Here is an 18,847-nt window from a genome sequence, read left to right as displayed (position 1 = left end):
CAGTCAGCCATATCAGCTATGTTTTTTTAAAGGCAGTAAATGAGGCTGAATGAACCATTTCGCTGCCAGACAAGGCTCCTCTGATAGCCAGGTGTAGCGGTGGTAAGATGTTGGGACTGCTGTTGGGACAGCTTTTGTGGTTTGTACATCTCAATTGTTTGTCACCGTTATAGTGCAATTCATGTATTGTTTAGTGCTGTGTTGTGTAGTGACTTTTCTGGCATGCATCCCACTTTACATTTGTTTTATTCCACCAAAATGTACATGCTAAAATAGCAACTGCAATAGCTCAAGCCATGCAACTCTTGCTGTGTTTGTCCCATTCTATTCAATCAGCGTGACTCTTCTACATTGTAACCAGTAGCGGAAAAAGTACCCAATCATCATACTTGAGTCAAAGTCTAAATACCTTTATAGAAAATTACTCAAGTAAAAGTTAAAGTCACCTAGTAAAATAGTACTTGAGAAAAAGTCTACAAGTATTTTGTTTTATATATACTTAAGTATCAAAAGTTAAAGTATAAATCACTTCAAATTCCTTATATTAAGCAAACCAGGCAGCATCATTTAAAAACAAAATTAAATTACGGATAGCTAGGGGCATACTCCAACACTCAGACATCATTTAAAAACTAAATTAAATTACGGATAGCTAGGGGCATACGCCAACACTCAGACATCATTTAAAAACAAAATTAAATTACGGATAGCTAGGGGCATACTCCAACACTCAGACAGCATTTACAAACAAAATTAAATTACGGATAGCTAGAGGCATACTCCAACACTCAGACATAATTTACAAACAAAGCATATGTTGTTAGTGAGTCCGCCAGATCAGAGGCAGGGATGTTCTCTTGATAAGTGAGTGAATTGAAAAACAATTCTGTCCTGCTAAGCATTAAAAATTCTAATTTCTATAATACATCAAATGCTCTCGGCCCTCAGATAAGGTTGTTTCACTCTACAGGATATTTCTGTTTTCTCGATTCTGTCATATTCCTGGTTCCCTGTGGTTCATTTGTGGTGAGTTCCATCCTGTGACCTATGTTTGGCTGATCTGGGGGGGTTTGTATTTTTTTTTACCCACCTACACTCCCCCACAGTTGGAGGCTAAACAATTTTTTCTTATTAAAATGTCTCTTTATCATTCAAAGTATTTTATTATTTTATTTATTTTATTTGTTTATTTTTTATTTAACCTTTATTTAACTAGGCAAGTCAGTTAAGAACAAATGTAAAACCATTGACAGCCATTACAAATAACTATCACACAATAGGGAAGTGGGAGCTAAAGGTTCATGTTGAACGACAACCAAGACTTTATTGAAGAATCCCTACTGTGGACCAATCACCAATGAAAGGGCGTAAACTTCGGATCCGAACTTCAGCTTGCCATTTTTTGGTGTGCCCAAACAGCTGGAAAAAACCTCACCGAAGTCCAAAACGACCAAAAACATCACAAAATGTCGCCATAATTTACCATACCAGTCAAAAGTTTGGACACACCTACTCATTTGTGTTTTTCTTTATTTTTACTATTTTCTACATTGTAGAATAATAGTGAAGACATCAAAACTATGAAATAACACATATGGAACCATTCAGTAACCAATATACTGTTAAACATAACAAAATATATTTTAAATTTGAGATTCTTCAAAGTAGCCACCCAAAGTCCTTGGCGTTAGTAGCCTATAATCAGTTGGAATCCCAGGTCTGCATCTTACATCATGGTTCCCTGTTTTCAAAAACTGAATCTGCTTTATTTAGGATGCTTAAGACAGAAGCGTATACTATCTTAAACAAAACAAATGATTTGAACAACAGCACAGAAAGTGTGGTTTCACATAAATAAAACTATTTTCTAAGTAATGTGCCTACAACAGGATTCAACCTCATACCCTCACATCCATGAATGTTCCATAGGTCCCTACTCTACTTGCTAAGCAACCGATCAGGTGAACATTTTGGTACAAAATCCTAACTATATTTGCAAGTACGGTGTCCAGAAGAGGTCAGTGTTTGAAAGCAGCTTGGAATCAACAAAAGAGCCCAAACCACCGAGAAATCAGTGGGATCTCGCATTTCTGCAACACACGGTTTAAAAAGCACGTGACCAAACAAAGCTTCGGGTGTCTTTGATAAAGTACTTCTGATAAAGTGATACTAGCATCGGCACACCGCTTTGAAGGTCGCTGCTTAGCGATTTTGATGCATTCCTCAGAGCTCCGGTTTTAAAGGTAACATCACTACTTACCAGTACCACCCATGACTGTGTTTGCTAGTGACCGAGACGTGGCTGTTGCATTCAATCATTTTCAGTTTTGTGGCCTTCACCAAGTGAGATTCTAAGTGAATATGTTGTCATTGTAAAAGAAAATAGATGACCTATTTCATAAGGCCTTATTTTGAGGGCCTAGTTTTACCCTAATACAGTGGCCTGAAACTCACATTATGCTGACTTGCAAAGTGATGTGTAATTCCTATTTAAATCCAGCCAGAGTAGGGATATACAACAATTTGAATATTTTAGTCACCCCCAACCTGCATTCAGAATAACTGACAGTGCTAGGGTTGGGAAGACTAAGATATGAGATTGCCTTAAACATCTAAACTGGGACAACCCTTTCAGTAACGGGTGCAATAAGTCCAAGTAACAGATTGGAATAGTTTAGAAAAATGTATGTTATTTATATTTGAGTAGCATAAGATGAATTAATCAATCAATGTACATAAAAAACATACATTTTGAAAAAAACTATTAAAAAAACCTCTGTCTTCAATAGAGCATGCTGGAAAATATGATAATGACAGGCATGGTTATATTTCTGGTTATTAACACCAACACTGGGGTTATTTTACACCACTGAGTGTTAATGTAACTCTCTACAGTGTTAATGTACCTTCCTACAGTGTTAATGTAACTCTCTACAGTGTTAATGTAACTCTCTACAGTGTTAATGTAACTCTCTACAGCAGGGGTGTCAAAGTCAAATGGACGGAGGGCCAAATAAAAAATTTAGCTACAAGCCGAGGGCCGGACTGTTCGAATGTTCATTGAAAAATGTTTAAATGACGCATATAGTCTAGTGAACCTAATTGAACCTACTGAAAACCTAACAAATATATTCCAATATGATCAGATAAATAAAGCAATATTTTCTTATGGCTCTGTCAGTAATCTTTAATTTTCAACAGACACAAAAGACAAATTTCCTTTATATAAAAATCCCCATAACATGAACATTAAATGAAAGAAACCGGTATTCAAGGCACCATCAGTAGCCTATATTTTCTATTTTAGCAAAAGTGGGCTAAATTTACTTCAAAGAAAAAAACAATAATAGCAATTTTCTATCATCCACTCAACTGAAATATTTTTAAAATATAATTGGATTGAAATACAATAAAATAAAGTGCAAAAATCTATTAATCAAAAACAACACTTTGTTTAAGGAGAAGTAACATGCAGTGAAAACAAATATTAAACTTTAACTTTTAAACTTGAACTGAGTAAAAACTCTAAATATGTGATTGCACAGTAATGTTCACTTGTTTGAGGTTGAGGGTGATACTTGGTGGTGTCCCATCTTTTCCACAAGTTCATCAATGTTCGGGGTAAGGCTCTGAGCTGAGGAAATCCTCAGAATTGAGTGGAGGTGTTCAGCAGTAAGTCGACTTCTGTGTGATGTTTTGTTCAAGTTCATCAAAGAAAACAGTTGTTCACACAGGTATGTGCTGCCAAACATAGACAACGTTTGAGCAGCCTGGATGCGCAGCTGGGGCATTGTGTCGGGAGGAAACGGGCGAACTCCGCAGCACCCACTGCCGCATATTTTGCCCTCAGTGCATCATTGCATTGGAGGTCAATCAACTCCATTTGGAGGTTTGGTGGTGAGCTTTCCACGTCAACAGCAAATGGGTTACCGAGCAGTTCCAACCTGCTTTTTTGTGCTTCAAAGTCAGCAAATCGGCGTCGAAAGTCAGCGGCAAGCATACCTATTTTATCAGCCAACTGTGCGCTCGGGAACGCACTGGTAGAGAGCTTCTCTTTCATGGTCTGGCAGCTGGGAAAGTGGCTCAAATTTTCTTTCCGCATCTGCGTCTCCCACAGAGTCAGTTTGGTTTTAAATGCCTTCACTGTACTGTACATATCAGAGATGACACGATCCCGACCCTGCAGCTGCAAGTTCATTGCATTCAGATGACTCGTAATGTCACACAGAAAAGCCATTTCACACAGAAACATTTCGTCTCGGAGTTGTGTTGTGTCTTTCCCTTTGCTGTCCAAGAACAGACAAATCTCCTCACGAAGCTCGAAACATCTTTGAAGCACCTTTCCCTGGCTTAGCCATCGCACCTCTGTGTGATAAGGCAAATCACCATGCTCCGTTTCTAACTCCGTCAGAAATGCCTTGAACTGGCGGTGATTCAAACCTTTGGCTCTGATAAAGTTAACTGTGCGCGTGATGATGCTCATTACATGCTCCATTTTCAAGGCTTTACCGCACAACGCTTCCTGGTGTATGATACAATGATAAGCTGTCAGCTCACCTGTCGCGTTTTCCTCTTGCATCTTTTCCCGTATCTTCGCCACCAGTCCGCTCCTGTGTCCACACATCGCAGGTGCTCCGTCGGTTGTCAAACCCACGAGTTTTTCCCAAGGCAGCTCCATCTCATTTACACATCTTGACACCTCTTCATACAAATCATGCCCCGTAGTTGTGCCATGCATAGGACGTAAAGCCAAAAACTCCTCTGTCACGCTTAGGCTGGAGTCCACTCCGCGGATGAAAATTGACAACTGGGCAATGTCAGAAATGTCGGTGCTCTCATCCACAGCCAAGGAATATGCAATGAAATCTTTTCCCTTTTTCACAAGCTGCTCTTTTAGATTGATGGACAACTGGTCTACTCTCTCGGCAATGGTGTTTCTGCTCAGACTCACATTTAAAAAGAGTTGCCTTTTTTCTGGGCAAACTTCGTCACAAACTTTAATCATGCAGTTTTTGATGAAATCCCCCTCCGTAAATGGCCGGGCTGATTTAGCGATCTCTTCTGCCAAAATAAAACTGGCCTTGACAGCAGCCTGGCCTTGTGATTTGGCTTTTTGAACAGAGCCTGTCGAGATTTGAGGCCTCGTTTTAATTCCTCTGCCTTTTGTAGCCTTTGTTCCATGTCCATATTCTTGTTTTTGTCCGCGTGTTTCGTTTCATAATGTCGTCTCAGATTATACTCTTTCAGTACCGCCACACTTTCTCCACACAGAAGACACACAGGTTTTCCAGCTACCTCCGTGAACAAATACTCCGACTCCCACCTTGTTTGAAACCCCGGTTCTCAGTGTCCACCTTCCGTTTTGCCATTTTTGATGGGTATCTGAAAGTTAATTTTACTGTGATGCTGACAACTGCTGTGCCAATAAATATTGAAATGAAGCAGCCTACTGCTCGGTGCGTCACCGTTGCATTGTGGGAAATGTAGTATTGGTGCGTGTAAAAGATCTGCGGGCTGCCGGCTTGCTGCGGTCTGCGGGCCGGTTCTAATAATAAATCAAGATCATCCCAGGGGCCGTAAAAAACCTTCTCGCGGGCCGGATGTGGCCCGCGGGCCTTGACTCTGACATATGTGCTCTACAGTGTTAATGTACCTTCCTACAGTGTTAATGTAACTCTCTACAGTGTTAATGTAACTCTCTACAGTGTTAATGTAACTCTCTACAGTGTTAATGTAACTCTCTACAGTGTTAATGTAACTCTCTACAGTGTTAATGTAACTCTCTACAGTGTTAATGTAACTCTCTACAGTGTTAATGTAACTCTCTACAGTGTTAATGTAACTCTCTACAGTGTTAATGTAACTCTCTACAGTGTTAATGTAACTTTTGAATCAACCCTGGAAATGTTACACTGAAAAATCAACACTAGTTAACACTGGCCAATTTGCTGTGTGCTATGAAAGGGACACATCTGCAGGTTTCCATACAATTCAAGAACCTTTTAGAATCCCGAAGAACTGTAGATGCCATGTCCAGAACCCCACACTTAACTCAAAGGTTCTTTATCGGGCAAGAGTTTTCCAAGGAACCTTAAGAGCTAAAGAAGAACCATTTAAGAACATTTATTTGTTTCAGTGTAGATTGAAGTAGATCACAGCCAGTCAAAACTAGTTTCTATAGACCTGACAGGTAAGGTGTCTATAGGATCGTACAGCTGAATCAGCAGATACTTGTCCAGGTAGACAAGCTCACCTCAATATGAGCTGTTTGATTACACACCAGCATTGAGACAATTGAAAGGTAGACGACTTTCGAACCAGTTATCTGAACGGTTCACTGAGAATAAAGACCAAAAAGTGTTGACTGTCATGATGTTGACAATTTTACATGGGGGCGATGCAGGGGCTGAAAATGAGCCATGGGGGAGACCTATGGACCGTGGACCAGTGTCAGGACATCTGCCAGGTAAACTGAGTGTGACGGTCAAGCGCAAGGCCAGAGCGTTCAAGATGTTTTAGCAAAATGTCAAGCTGACTTAGTGTACTGCAGAAAATGATTCCAATAAAAATATGGATCTTCCCAAAAGATAATGCTCAAGTTATGACTACTACTCCTTTCCACCATTTGGCCCCTCCCTCCCTCCTCCATCCTCTCTCCTCTCTCTGACATCCGTCCTCCTCTTGACCACCTCCCCTCCTCTTGACCTCCTCTCCATATATATAGATCCCCACCTGTGAATCCTTCTCTTTCTCAAGTCAGCTTGATGTTGCATGTTCCCTGAGTAACTGATTGTCAATTAGGAGTAAAGGACTAACTGTTTTCTTCTGTAAAAGGTAAGTGAGTCACTCCACCAATTCGGTGCCTTTTGAGAAGTATAACTTGATTTTAAAAAAGTGATTTCACAAAATGTTAACATTGTCATAATATATTTTTTTGCCATCTCAAGTGGTAAAATAAAATAAAAAAATACTATAATAAGTGCCAAATAAAGTAACAGGGTTGACAAAGTAACAGGGTTGATGATTTCATCTTAAATCAGCCATGAATCCCCTTGTGACAGTCAGAAGTGAAGCTTGTTGTTTGCAACAGGGAGTGGCAATTGAATACAAGCTTCACAATAAAAGTGTAATTGTTAAAACATTTCTCGCCTGTCTACCTAGGGGTGATAGTGTTGGTGTGTTGAGCTTGACCCACTTAGTTTTCCACCACAAAACAACACAAAATGGCCAAAAAGAGTAGAACCAGCTCACCTGCTATTACACTATGATTTGACTATTAGATGTTCAACAGTAGAACCAGCTCACCTGCTATTACACTATGATTCGACTATTAGATGTTAAACAGTAGAACCAGCTCACCTGCTATTACACTATGATTTGACTATTAGATGTCAAATGTTTCTTCAGAAAAAAAAACATTTTAAAAGGAACAGTTTACCCATTTTGAATTGAGAGTTCAGTTCACACGTCAGAGTGGACCTTAAAATGAGGGACAGACATGAAAGAAATAATCATTTTCAAAAATGTCTTTGGCGAAAACTTAAGTGGGTAGCAATCTTCCTAGAAGTCACATAGGGGGCACAGAGGGACATGTCAAAATACTGAATTTGGGCACTTTAGCAAGACTTTATTCATATTAAAAAAATCTGATTTATTGAATTCTCCATGTGGTATGTATTAAAGCGATAAGAGAAGGAGAGAATGGCCTTCCTAAGGTTGTGTCCCAGATGGCACCCTATTCCCTGTTAAAGAGCACCAGTTTAGACCAGGGGCCATAGGGCTCTGGTCAGGAGTCGTGTACTATATAGACTACGGGGTGACATTTGGGACACAATCTTGGATACGTGAGCGGTTGTTTTCTCGAAGTGTATCAGTTCATTTTGTGTGTTGCTCAGTTGGTAGTACAGCTCAGTTGGTAGTACAGCTCAGTTGGTAGTACAGCTCAGTTGGCAGTACAGCTCAGTTGGTAGTACAGCTCAGTTGGTAGTACAGCTCAGTTGGCAGTACAGCTCAGTTGGTAGTACAGCTCAGTTGGCAGTACAGCTCAGTTGGTAGTACAGCTCAGTTGGTAGTACAGCTCAGTTGGTAGTACAGCTCAGTTGGTAGTACAGCTCAGTTGGCAGTACAGCTCAGTTGGTAGTACAGCTCAGTTGGTAGTACAGCTCAGTTGGTAGTACAGCTCAGTTGGTAGTACAGCTCAGTTGGCAGTACAGCTCAGTTGGTAGTACAGCTCAGTTGGTAGTACATGGCGCTTGCAATGTCAGGGTTGTTGTGGGTTTGATTCCCATGGGGGCAATTCAGTACAAAATGTATGCATTGACTACTTTTAATTCGCTCTGGATAAGAGAGTCTGCTAAAACAAATAAAACGTAACAAATATTTTTTAAATGTCAAGGGCACTACATTTAATATAACAGGGTCTTAAAATGCAATATTGGTGCACAATTTCTACTTGAAATATCGAAGGGATGCAAAAGGCTCTTTTTGTGGAACAATAAGTGTTAACCTTTTATGTTTTACAGAACTGTTTAGAATAGGATAGAATAGAGAAAAACAACTTTATTGTGGACATCTTCCTTTGCCTGGATTAATGGGGAAATATGGACCTCTGTTTCAGGTTCACCTCTGGTCTGTGGAATGGTGCAAACCTGAGTGATCTGTCAGTTAGTTTGCTGACAGCTCACACATTCTAGATTTGATTTGAGTCCCTAGTACATAAGGAGAAGGATGTATTTCTTTCTGAGTTAAGTCTGGTGGTAGAACATCTCTGTTTCTGACACTCAATTTCTCTCACACACATGCACGTCTCTCTCCTCCCAGCCATTTCAAATAGACTCACCATCTGAGAGGATGGCCCCGCCCTTGGCAAGATCTGCTCCAAGTGAGCTCAACCATTGGTGGAGACAGTTTAGGTTCCGCCTCCAGAACAGGAAGGGGTGGAAAGAGATGCTGGATGAAACTTTTTTGCTGCAGAACAAAAGGTGAGTATCCTGTTGGTGAAAAATAACAGTGACTGTCCGGTATTGGTTGATATTATATTATTACAAGTGGGAAACTCTGAAAATATTAATTGTAACCTGGAAGCAACGAGTTGTTTGTGTTCAAAAGCTTTGAACTCACTTAGAACGCTGATTGGCTAAACCCAAATTGGCTAAACCCAAACCGACAATCTTGGAGGTATTCCCTTCATATTAAAAATGACAGCCATGGGAATCAATGGTGGGCTGAAAATGTCTTTTTTCTGGATGGTTTGTCCACGGGTTTTGTCTGCCATATCAGTTCTGTTATACTCACAGACATTATTTTAACAGTTTTAGAAACTTTAGAGTGTTTTCTATCCAAATCGACCAATTATATGCATATCCTAGCTTCTGGGCCTGAGTAACAGGCAGTTTACTTTGGCCATGCTTGTCATCCAGACATCAAAATACTGCCCCTAGCTCAAAGAGGTTATTAATCATTTGTATTTTTTTATTATGTTTTGTTGTTGTACTTAACTGCCAAAAATACTGCTATCGGGGTCATTTCCTTAGTAGCCCACTTGGCAAATCAATGTTGTTTGCACTTCATTTCAACCCAAGAAATCTATCTATGTGATCTATTTTGAATCAACATGAAAAACTTTTTGGATTTGGAAAAAGTAATCAACATAAGGGCATTTTGTCTTGGCTGAGATCCCGCTATTGGGATCGATATGACAACAGTCAGTGAAAGTGCAGGGCGCAAAATTCAAAACAACAGAACTCCCATAATTAAAATTCGTCAAACATAGAAGTATTTCACACCATTTTAAAGATACACTTCTTGTTAATCCCACCACAGTGTCCGATTTCAAATAGGCTTTATGGCCAAAGCACCACAAACGATTATGTTAGGTCAGAGCCAAGTCACAGAAAAACACAGCCATTTTTCCAGCCAAAGAGAGGAGTCACAAAAATCAGAAATAGAGATAAAATGAATCACTAAAACTTTGATGATCTTCATCAGATGACACTCATAGGTCTTCATGTTACACAATACATGTATGTGTCACGCCCTGACCTTAGAGAGACGTTTTATTTCTCTATTTGGTTAGGTCAGGGTGTGATGTGGGGTGAGCATTCTATGTCTTGTTTTCTATGTTTCTTCATTTCTATGTTTTGGCTGGGTATGGTTCTCAATCAGGGACAGCTGTCTATCGTTGTCTCTGATTGGGAATCATACTTAGGTAGCCCTTTTTCCCTCCTTTCAGTGTGGGTAGTTGACTTGTGTTAGTGGCACTTAGCCCTCGTAAGCTTCACGGTTGTTTATTTTGTTTTGTTGGCATCATTCCATAATAAAGGAAAATGTACGCTCACCACGCTGCGCTTTGGTCCACTTCTTCCTCCACCGACGACTGCCGTGACAGTATGTTTTGTTCGATAAAGTTCATATTTATATAAAAAAATCTCAGTATACATTGACGCATTATGTACCAGTAGTTCCAAAAACATCTGGTGATTTTGCAGAGAGGCACATCAATTTACAGAAATACTCATAATAAATGTTGATGAAAATACAAGTGTTATGCATGGAACTTTAGATACACTTCTCCTTAATGCAACCGCTGTGTCAGATTTCAAAAAAGCTTTACGGAAAAAGCAAACCATGCAATAATCTGAGTATGACGCTCAGAGACCAAACAAGCCAAAAAGATATCCGCCATATTGTCAACAGAAGTCATAAATAACATTATAATTATTCACTTACCTTTGATCTTCATCAGAATGCGCTCCCAGGAATCCCAGTTCCACAATAAATGTTTGTTTTGTTCAATAATGTCCATCATTTATGTCCAAATAGCTACTTTTGTTAGCACGTTTTGTAAACAAATCCAAACTCACAAAGCGCGTTCACTAGGAATGTCAAAAAGCTCCGTTACAGTCCGTAGAAACATGTCAAACGATGTATAGAATCAAACTTTAGGATGTTTTTAACAAATCTTCAATAATGTTCCAACCGGAGAATTCCTTTGTCTGCAGAAAAGCAATGGAACGCGAGCTACCTCTCACGTGAACGAGTGTCACGAGCTTGTGGCACACTGCCAGACCCCTGACTCAAAGAGCCCTTATGAGCCCCTCCTTTACAGTAGAAGCATCAAACAAGGTTCTGAAGACTGTTGACATCTAGTGGAAGCCTTAGGAAGTGCAACAAGACCAATATCCCACTGTATCTTCAATAGGGAATGAGTTGAAAAACGACCAACCTCAGATTTCCCACTTCCTGGTTGGATTTTTTCTCAGGTTTTTGCCTGCCATATGAGTTCTGTTATACTAACATACATAATTAAAACAGTATTAGAAACTTCAGAGTGTTTTCTATCCAAATCTACTAATAATATGCATATCTTAGCTTCTGGGACTGAGTAGCAGGCAGTTTACTCTGGGCACCTCTGGGTACCTTATTCATCCAAGCTACTCAATACTGGCCCCAGCCACAAGAAGTAAACCTAATTTCAATGACAAGGCCACTTTTTTTATTGATTTCCTGTTGAATTCACAATAGCTGACAACTCAACCAAATGTAAATCCAAATTAGACGTTGAACTGATGTCTGTGCCCAGTGGAATGTGACATCAGAGCTCAGCATGTGGGAGAAGTCTGCGCTCAGAAAGGATAGACAGTTTCCCACTAGTAATTACCAGCTGGAGGAGCATTCAAGTGAATTTTTCCCAGTCATATGCTGATAATTACAATATGTTATGAATGCAGCATTTGAATTTTAACTTGCAAACACACTCTCTCTCCCATAGGACAAATGGCGTCCCTCTCTTTTTTGCCGCCAAAGAGAACAGTGCAGGTTGCATTAAGAAACTTCTGGACAGTGCGTCCACTAACATCTTTGAGAGAGGGGCTCTGGGGGAGACCGCGCTGCATGTGGCAGTTATGAATGATAACATGGAAGCTGCTTTAGCTCTGATGGACGGAGCACCTGAACTCATCAATGAGCCCATGACTTCTGACCTCTTCCTTGGTACATAAACTCTCACACACAAATACACTATAATATCATAAAACTCACACAGATATTTAATTACACAATCATATATTCTCTCTCTCTCTTACTCGCTCTCTATCAGGCATGACACCTCTCCACATTGCCGTGGTGAATCAGAACTTTAACCTGGTCCGCAGTCTGATTGGTAAAGGGGCGGATGTGGCCACGCCCAGAGTCACAGGCCTGTACTTCAGGAAGAGAAGAGGAGGGCTGCTCTACTATGGTAAGATGATTGTTTGTGGTCTGTAAGGAGTAGAAAAATGCATTTTGGGAAATGTGGTTATTTGATTCCGTTTGCTTTACTTTAGGTGAGCACATCCTGGCATTTGCGGCCTGTGTGGGGAATCAGGACATAATTTCCATGGTGATCAACGCAGGAGCCAGCACCAGGGCCCAGGACTCCATTGGTATGAAACATTCCTCTTTCTTCTCCTCGTCCTGCCCCTCTCCTCTCTCTTCTCCCTTTTTCAGCAGTTTAATATCTCCTTCTCTCCCCCCTAGGTAACACAGTGCTCCACATCCTGGTCCTGCAGCCCAATAAGACTATAGCATGCCTGGTGTTGGATCTGCTGTTGGCACGTGACGTTGAGCTGGACCAGGCTGTGCCACTGGACATGGTGCCCAACTACCATGGCTTAACACCCTTCAAACTGGCTGCCAAGGAGGGCAACCTTGTGGTGAGGATGGATAGAGGGATAGAACGAAGGGGACAGTGGGAGACATGGGAACAGTAAAAAAATACAAAAGAATAATCTGTCCCTCCCAGGCCTTCCAGCACCTGGTCAACCGGAGGCGAATCAACCAGTGGAACCTGGGACCCTTGACCTCTAACCTCTATGACCTCACAGAGATCGACTCCTTGGTTGCCGACGACGACTGCTCTGTGCTTGAGCTCATCGTGGGCAGCCAGAGGAGAGAGGTACAGTACATTACAAAACACAAACATGATACATTGTAATATACAGTACAGGGAAACTGATGATGATCTCCTACTTCAGGCAAGGAGGATACTGGAAGTGACTCCTGTTAGGCAATTGGTCAGTCTCAAGTGGAACCTCTATGGAAAACACTACTTTAGGTAACAACACATACAATGAGGGAAAAAAGTATTTGATCCCCTGCTGATTTTGTACGTTTTCCCACTGACAAAGAAATGATCCGTCTATAGTTTAATGGTAGGTTTATTTGAACAGTGAGAGACAGAATAACAAACAAAACATCCAGAAAAACGCATGTCAAAAATGTTATAAATTAATTTGCATTTTAAGGAGGGAAAAAAGTATTTGACCCCCTCTCAATCAGAAAGATTTCTGGCTCCCAGGTGTCTTTTATACAGGTAATGAGCTGAGATTAGGAGCACACTCTTAAAGGGAGTGCTCCTAATATTTGTTTGTTACCTGTATAAAAGACACCTGTCCACAGAAGCAATCAATCAATCAGATTTCAAACTCTGGATGTCAGGGACAAGATTGTAGACCTACACAAGGCTGGAAGAGCTACAACACCATCGCCAAGCAGCTTGGTGAGAAGGTGACAACAGTGGTGCGATTATTCGTAAATGGAAGAAACACAAAAGAACTGTCAATCTCCCTCGACCTGGGGCTCCATGCAAGATCTCACCTCGTGGAGTTGCAATGATCATGAGAACGGTGAGGAATCAGTTCAGAACTACACAGGAGGATCTTGTCAATGATCTCAAGGCAGCTGGGACCATAGTCATCAAGAAAACAATTGGTAACACACTACGCCGTGAAGGACTGAAATCCTGCAGCGCCCGCAAGGTCCCCCTGCTCAAGAAAGCGCATATACATGCCCGTCTGAAGTTTGCCAATGAACATCTGAATGATTCAGAGGACAACTGGGTGAAAGTGTTATGGTCAGATGAGACCAAAATGGAGCTCTTTGGCATCAACTCAACTTGCCATGTTTGGAGGAGGAGGAATGCTGCCTATGACCCCAAGAACACCATCCCCGCCGTCAAACATGGAGGTGGAAACATTATTTTCTGCTAATGGGACAGGACAACTTCACCGCATCAAATGGACGATAGACAGGGCCATGTACCGTCAAATCTTGGGTGAAAACCTCCTTCCCTCAGCCAGGGTGTTCAAAATGGGTCGTGGATGGGTATTCCAGCATGACAATGACCCAAAACACAAGGCCAAGGCAAAAAAGGAGTGGCTCAAGAAGAAGCACATTAAGGACATTGAGTTGCTTAGCCAGTCTCCAGACCATAATCCCATAGGAAATCCGTGGAGGGAGCTGAAGGTTCAAGTTGCAAAACTTCAGCCTCGAAACCTTAATGACTTGGAAAAGATCTGCAAAGAGGAGTGGGACAAAATCCCTCCTGAGATGTTTGCAAACCTGGTGGCCAACTACCTGAAACGTCTGACCTCTGTGATTTGCCAACAAGGGTTTTGCCACCAAGTACTAAGTCATGTTTTGCAGAGGGGTCAAATACTTATTTCCCTAATTAAAATGCAAATCAATTTATAATATTTTTGACATGCGTTTTTCTGGATTTGTTTGTTGATATTCTGTCTCTCACTGTTCAAATAAACCTACCATTAAAATTATAGACTGATCGTTTCTTTGCAGTGGGCAAACATACAAAATCAGCAGGGGATCAAATACTTTTCCCCTCACTGTACAGTGATCATGTTCTGATGTTGTGTTTGAGATGCTGCCATTTGTTTATGTCTAATGTTGTGATGTTATTATTGTGTTGTGTACAGGTTGTTGCTGCTGCTGTACCTCCTGTACATTGGGACCTTCACACTGTGTTGTGTGTATCGCCCCCTAAAGGACGCTCCAGAGAATTACACTGTATCTGACATGGACAAAACCATCCGCGTGCAGAAAACTCTGAAGGTGGGGGAGACATGAAGGCATCTTCATATGACAGCCTGTGTGCAAACCTCAATCAGAGGTGTTCATTTGAAGCCTTTGTGATCCACGTGCCCTGTTCTCTGTCCCTGTAGGAGAGTTATGTGACCTATGGGGACAACTTGCGTCTGGCAGGAGAGATGATCAGTGTCCTGGGGGCCCTGGTTATTCTGCTACTGGAGGTAAAACATACATCACCCAATAGTTTTACATGTCACTTATATTTACACTGTAGATTAGATCACATTATTGGCTGTCAATATAATCTGTGTTCTTCCCAATCCCTAAGATCCCAGATATGCTGAGAGTGGGGGCCAAGCATTACTTTGGACAAACGGCCCTGGGGGGGCCCTTCCATGTCATTCTGTAAGTCAACCTTGGTGCCTATGTAGTATTTATTACCTACCTGGTGATGTTGTTGTGTTTTGTCATGTCTATGTAGCATTTATAACCTGTGTAATAATCTGTGTTTCCTCCCCAGTATTGCCTATGCGTTCCTGGTGGTGCTGCTGTGTGTGTTTAGGGTCAGTGGGGTGCAGGGGGAGACAGTTGTCATGGCTGTGTGTCTGGTGCTGGGCTGGAGCAATGTCATGTTCTTCGCCCGAGGCTTTCAAATGCTGGGGCCTTACGTCATCATGATACAGAAGGTATGTAAGGGAAGCAGACACACACATGTGAATGCACACACACACACACAAGCATTAGCATGACGTTACTGTAGAACGTATGGTTTTGCTGTTTTTATTCCCATATTAAACTGTTGTGGTGTTTTGTCTCATTTCCTCCTAGATTATATTTGGAGACCTGACCAAGTTCATGTGGCTGAGCTTCATCGTGCTCATAGGGTTTTCTACCTGTAAGTACATTCTGTAAAAGAGAAACTCAAAAACATTATTAATAGTACAAATGTATTAAACCAAATATAATTCCTATTTTTATTTGCCGGTTATTCTCCCTCCCTCCCTCCCTCCCTCCCAGCCCTGTGGATGGTGTATATGACTCAGGACCCAGACTCTCTACCTGCGTACCGCTCCTTCCCCATCACGCTGTTCTCCCAGTTTGAGCTGAGTGTGGGTCTGATAGACCTGCCAGTGGACCACACCATCACAACACCCCCTATTGTCCATGTGCTGCACTGCACCTTCTCTGTGGTCTCCTACATATTGCTGCTCAACCTGCTCACAGCCATGATGAGTGATACACAATGGAGAGTTGCCCAGGAGAGGGATGAGCTCTGGAGGACACAGGTGTGCCACACACACACACACATTTTGACACACACACATGCACACACACACTCAGGCACACACACATAGTCTCTCCTACATCAAATAAAATGTGTACATACTCCATAAAAATAGCTTAAAACCATGATGAAAGTGTATACAGCATCCCAATCAGTGCCATTCTAATGATCCTTACATCCTTTGTCCCTGCTCACTGTGTGTAGGTGGTGGCCACTACCCTGATGTTGGAGAGGAGGTTGCCCCGCTGCCTGTGGCCCCGCCTGGGGGTGTGTGGACTGCTCTACGGCCTGGGGGAGCGTTGGTACCTCCGGTAAGACAACAACACGTCATCTAACTGGCCTATTACTGTACTCTCTGTCTTAGGTGTGGTGGTGTTAACAGTGTTTCCCCATCCCCATTATACACAGGCGTTGTATTATAATGGCTATCTTAATGTCTCCATTGCAGGGTTGAGGATCGCAACGACCCACTGGTGCAAAAGATGCGTCGCTACATCCAAGCCTTCTCTAAGGATGAGGACCAGAGCAAGGAGCGGGAGGAGATGGAGAACACTGACATGTCAAAAGGACCTGGAAGCCCTCTGATCAGACCCAAACACAGGGGTGGGATAGATGGAAACAGGAAGTCCCTGGCACGCTGGCAGATGATTCGCCACAGCGCTCTGGGTTTAGATGTGGAACAGGAAGAGCCTGAGGATGACCAGGAAGTAAGATAGATCTGAGGTTTAAGACAACAAAACAAATCGTTATGTTGTTATTATATAGTATACGAGGCACACACACACATTTTGAAACACACACTCAGACACACACATATTGTCTCTCCTACATACCTGAAAACCATGATGAAAGTGTATACAGCATCCTAATCAATGCCCCTCCCCCCATATTCTCCATGGTAAGTGGTTCCTTCCTAGGTGAACTACTGAGCAAAGATATGTGTGAAGACAGTATCATGAGTGAAGGAGGAGAGAGTGTCGAGTGACACACAGCGTTTCATCTGATTTTAGCTGCCGGTGATGGGCAGGACTGTTTGTAAATTAATTTGATCAAGCTATGTTGATTCCTTCTTGATGAATAAATAAAGCAAGAAGTAAAGAAGTGCACCTTCAGAGGGGTTGCTGATGACACTGACGAAGGCTGAAACGTTTGTCTATCTACCCACCCTTGAATGAAATAAATACTAAAAATGTACCTCAAATCTCTTTTTTGAGTGCGGACCAGCTAAACAATTTAGGAATTCTATTACATTTTGCTACCGGCACCTTTTCTGAGTGCAGTGGTCACAATAAGTTTCTCTGTCATATTCGTCTTATGATAGAATACACACCACATGGCCAAAAGTATATGGCACCCCTTCAAATGAGTGGATTCATCTATTTTCAGCCACACTCTTTGCTGACAGGTTTATAAAAATCGAGCACACAGCCATACAATCTCCATAGACACAAATTGGCAGTAGAAGGGACCGTACTTGAAAGCTCAGTGACATTCAATGTGGCACCGTCAGAGGATGCCATCTTTTCCATCAAATGTCTGCCCTGCTAGAGCTGCCAGGTCAATTGCAAGTGGAGTTTTTGTGAAGTGGGAACATCTAGGAGCAACAATGGCTCAGCTGCGAAGTGGTAGGCCACACAAGCTCACAGAACAGGACCGCTGAGTGCTGAAGCACATCGTGTGTAAAAATCGTCTCTCCTCGGTTGCAACACTCACTACCGAGTTCCAAACAGCTTCTGGAAGCAACATCATCAAAATAACTGTTTGTCGGGATCATCATGAAATGGGTTTCCATGGCCAAGCAGCCACACACAAGCCTAAGATCACCATGCACAATGACAAACATCAGCTGGACTGGTGTAAAGCTCGCTGCCATTGGACTGGAGAAGTGGAAACACGTTCTCTGGAGTGATGAATCACGTGTCACCATCTGACAGTCCGATGGACGAATCTGGGTTTAGCGGTTGCCAGGAGAACTCTACTTGCTCAAAAGCAAAGTGCCAACTGTAAAGTTTGGTGGAGGAGGAATAATGGTCTGGGGCTGTTTTTCATGGTTCGGGCTAGGCCCCTTAGTTCCAGTGAAGGGAAATCTTAACGCTACAGCATACAATGACATTCTAGATGATTCTGTGCTTCCAACTTTGTAGCAACAGTTTGGGGAAGGCCCTTTCCTGTTTCAGCATGACAATGCCCCGTGCACAAAGTGAGGTTCATACAGAAATGGTTTGTCGAGATCAGTGTGGAAGAACTTGACTGACCTGCACAGAACCCTGACCTCAACCCCATCGAACACCTTTGGGATGAATTGGAACGCCGACTGTGAGCCAGGCCTAATTGCTCAACATCAGTGCACGACCTCACTAAAGCTCTTGTGGCTGAATGGAAGTCCCTGCAGCAATGTTCCAACGGTCAGTGGAAAACCTTCCCAGATGAGTGGAGACTAGCTTGTTTGATTGCCTTGCGAAGGGAATAGTTACGCTGTTTGTATTCTTTCATGTTTCCAGTCACCTTGCCCTGATTAAAAGCAGTGGTTTGCTCTTTCAGTTTCACGTGAATGCCATCAACCACGGTTTCTGGTTGGGGAAGGTTTTAATTGACGCTGTGGGTACAACATCACCGATGCACTTGCTAATAATCTCGCTTTCCGAATCAGCGCATTCATCAATGTTATTGTCCGACACTATGCGGAACATATCCCAGTCC

General features: G+C 42.1%; 1 protein-coding gene across 1 annotated transcript; it reads left to right on the top strand.

Moving 5' to 3' along the window:
- Positions 1–6,686: 6,686 nt before the first annotated feature.
- LOC118371221 (transient receptor potential cation channel subfamily V member 6-like) lies at positions 6,687–17,341 on the top strand. The gene is made up of 16 exons (XM_035756594.2): positions 6,687–6,834; positions 8,821–8,981; positions 11,771–11,991; positions 12,098–12,238; positions 12,324–12,422; positions 12,517–12,692; positions 12,782–12,934; positions 13,014–13,093; positions 14,751–14,886; positions 14,997–15,083; positions 15,191–15,267; positions 15,383–15,548; positions 15,691–15,757; positions 15,880–16,148; positions 16,352–16,458; positions 16,596–17,341. Exons 2-16 carry the CDS (start codon positions 8,851–8,853, stop codon positions 16,861–16,863), a joined length of 2,178 nt encoding a protein of 725 aa, XP_035612487.1. The 5' UTR covers positions 6,687–6,834; positions 8,821–8,850; the 3' UTR covers positions 16,864–17,341.
- Positions 17,342–18,847: the final 1,506 nt, after the last annotated feature.

The sequence above is a fragment of the Oncorhynchus keta genome, chromosome 31, assembly GCF_023373465.1.
Source record: "Oncorhynchus keta strain PuntledgeMale-10-30-2019 chromosome 31, Oket_V2, whole genome shotgun sequence".
In the NCBI taxonomy this organism is placed as follows: Eukaryota; Metazoa; Chordata; class Actinopteri; order Salmoniformes; family Salmonidae; genus Oncorhynchus; species Oncorhynchus keta.
Note: the sequence above shows the minus strand (reverse complement) of the source record. Positions and strands in the feature narration are given on the sequence as shown.

What these genes read in the sequence shown, in the direction of transcription:
- LOC118371221 (XM_035756594.2), top strand. Translation starts at nt 8,851, where the DNA reads ATGGCCCCGCCCTTGGCAAGATCTGCTCCAAGTGAGCTCAACCATTGG. An exon ending in GACTTCTGACCTCTTCCTTG is followed by an intron (nt 11,992 to 12,097) that starts GTACATAAACTC and finishes GCTCTCTATCAG; the next exon opens with GCATGACACCTCTCCACATT. An exon ending in ACGTCATCATGATACAGAAG is followed by an intron (nt 15,549 to 15,690) that starts GTATGTAAGGGA and finishes ATTTCCTCCTAG; the next exon opens with ATTATATTTGGAGACCTGAC.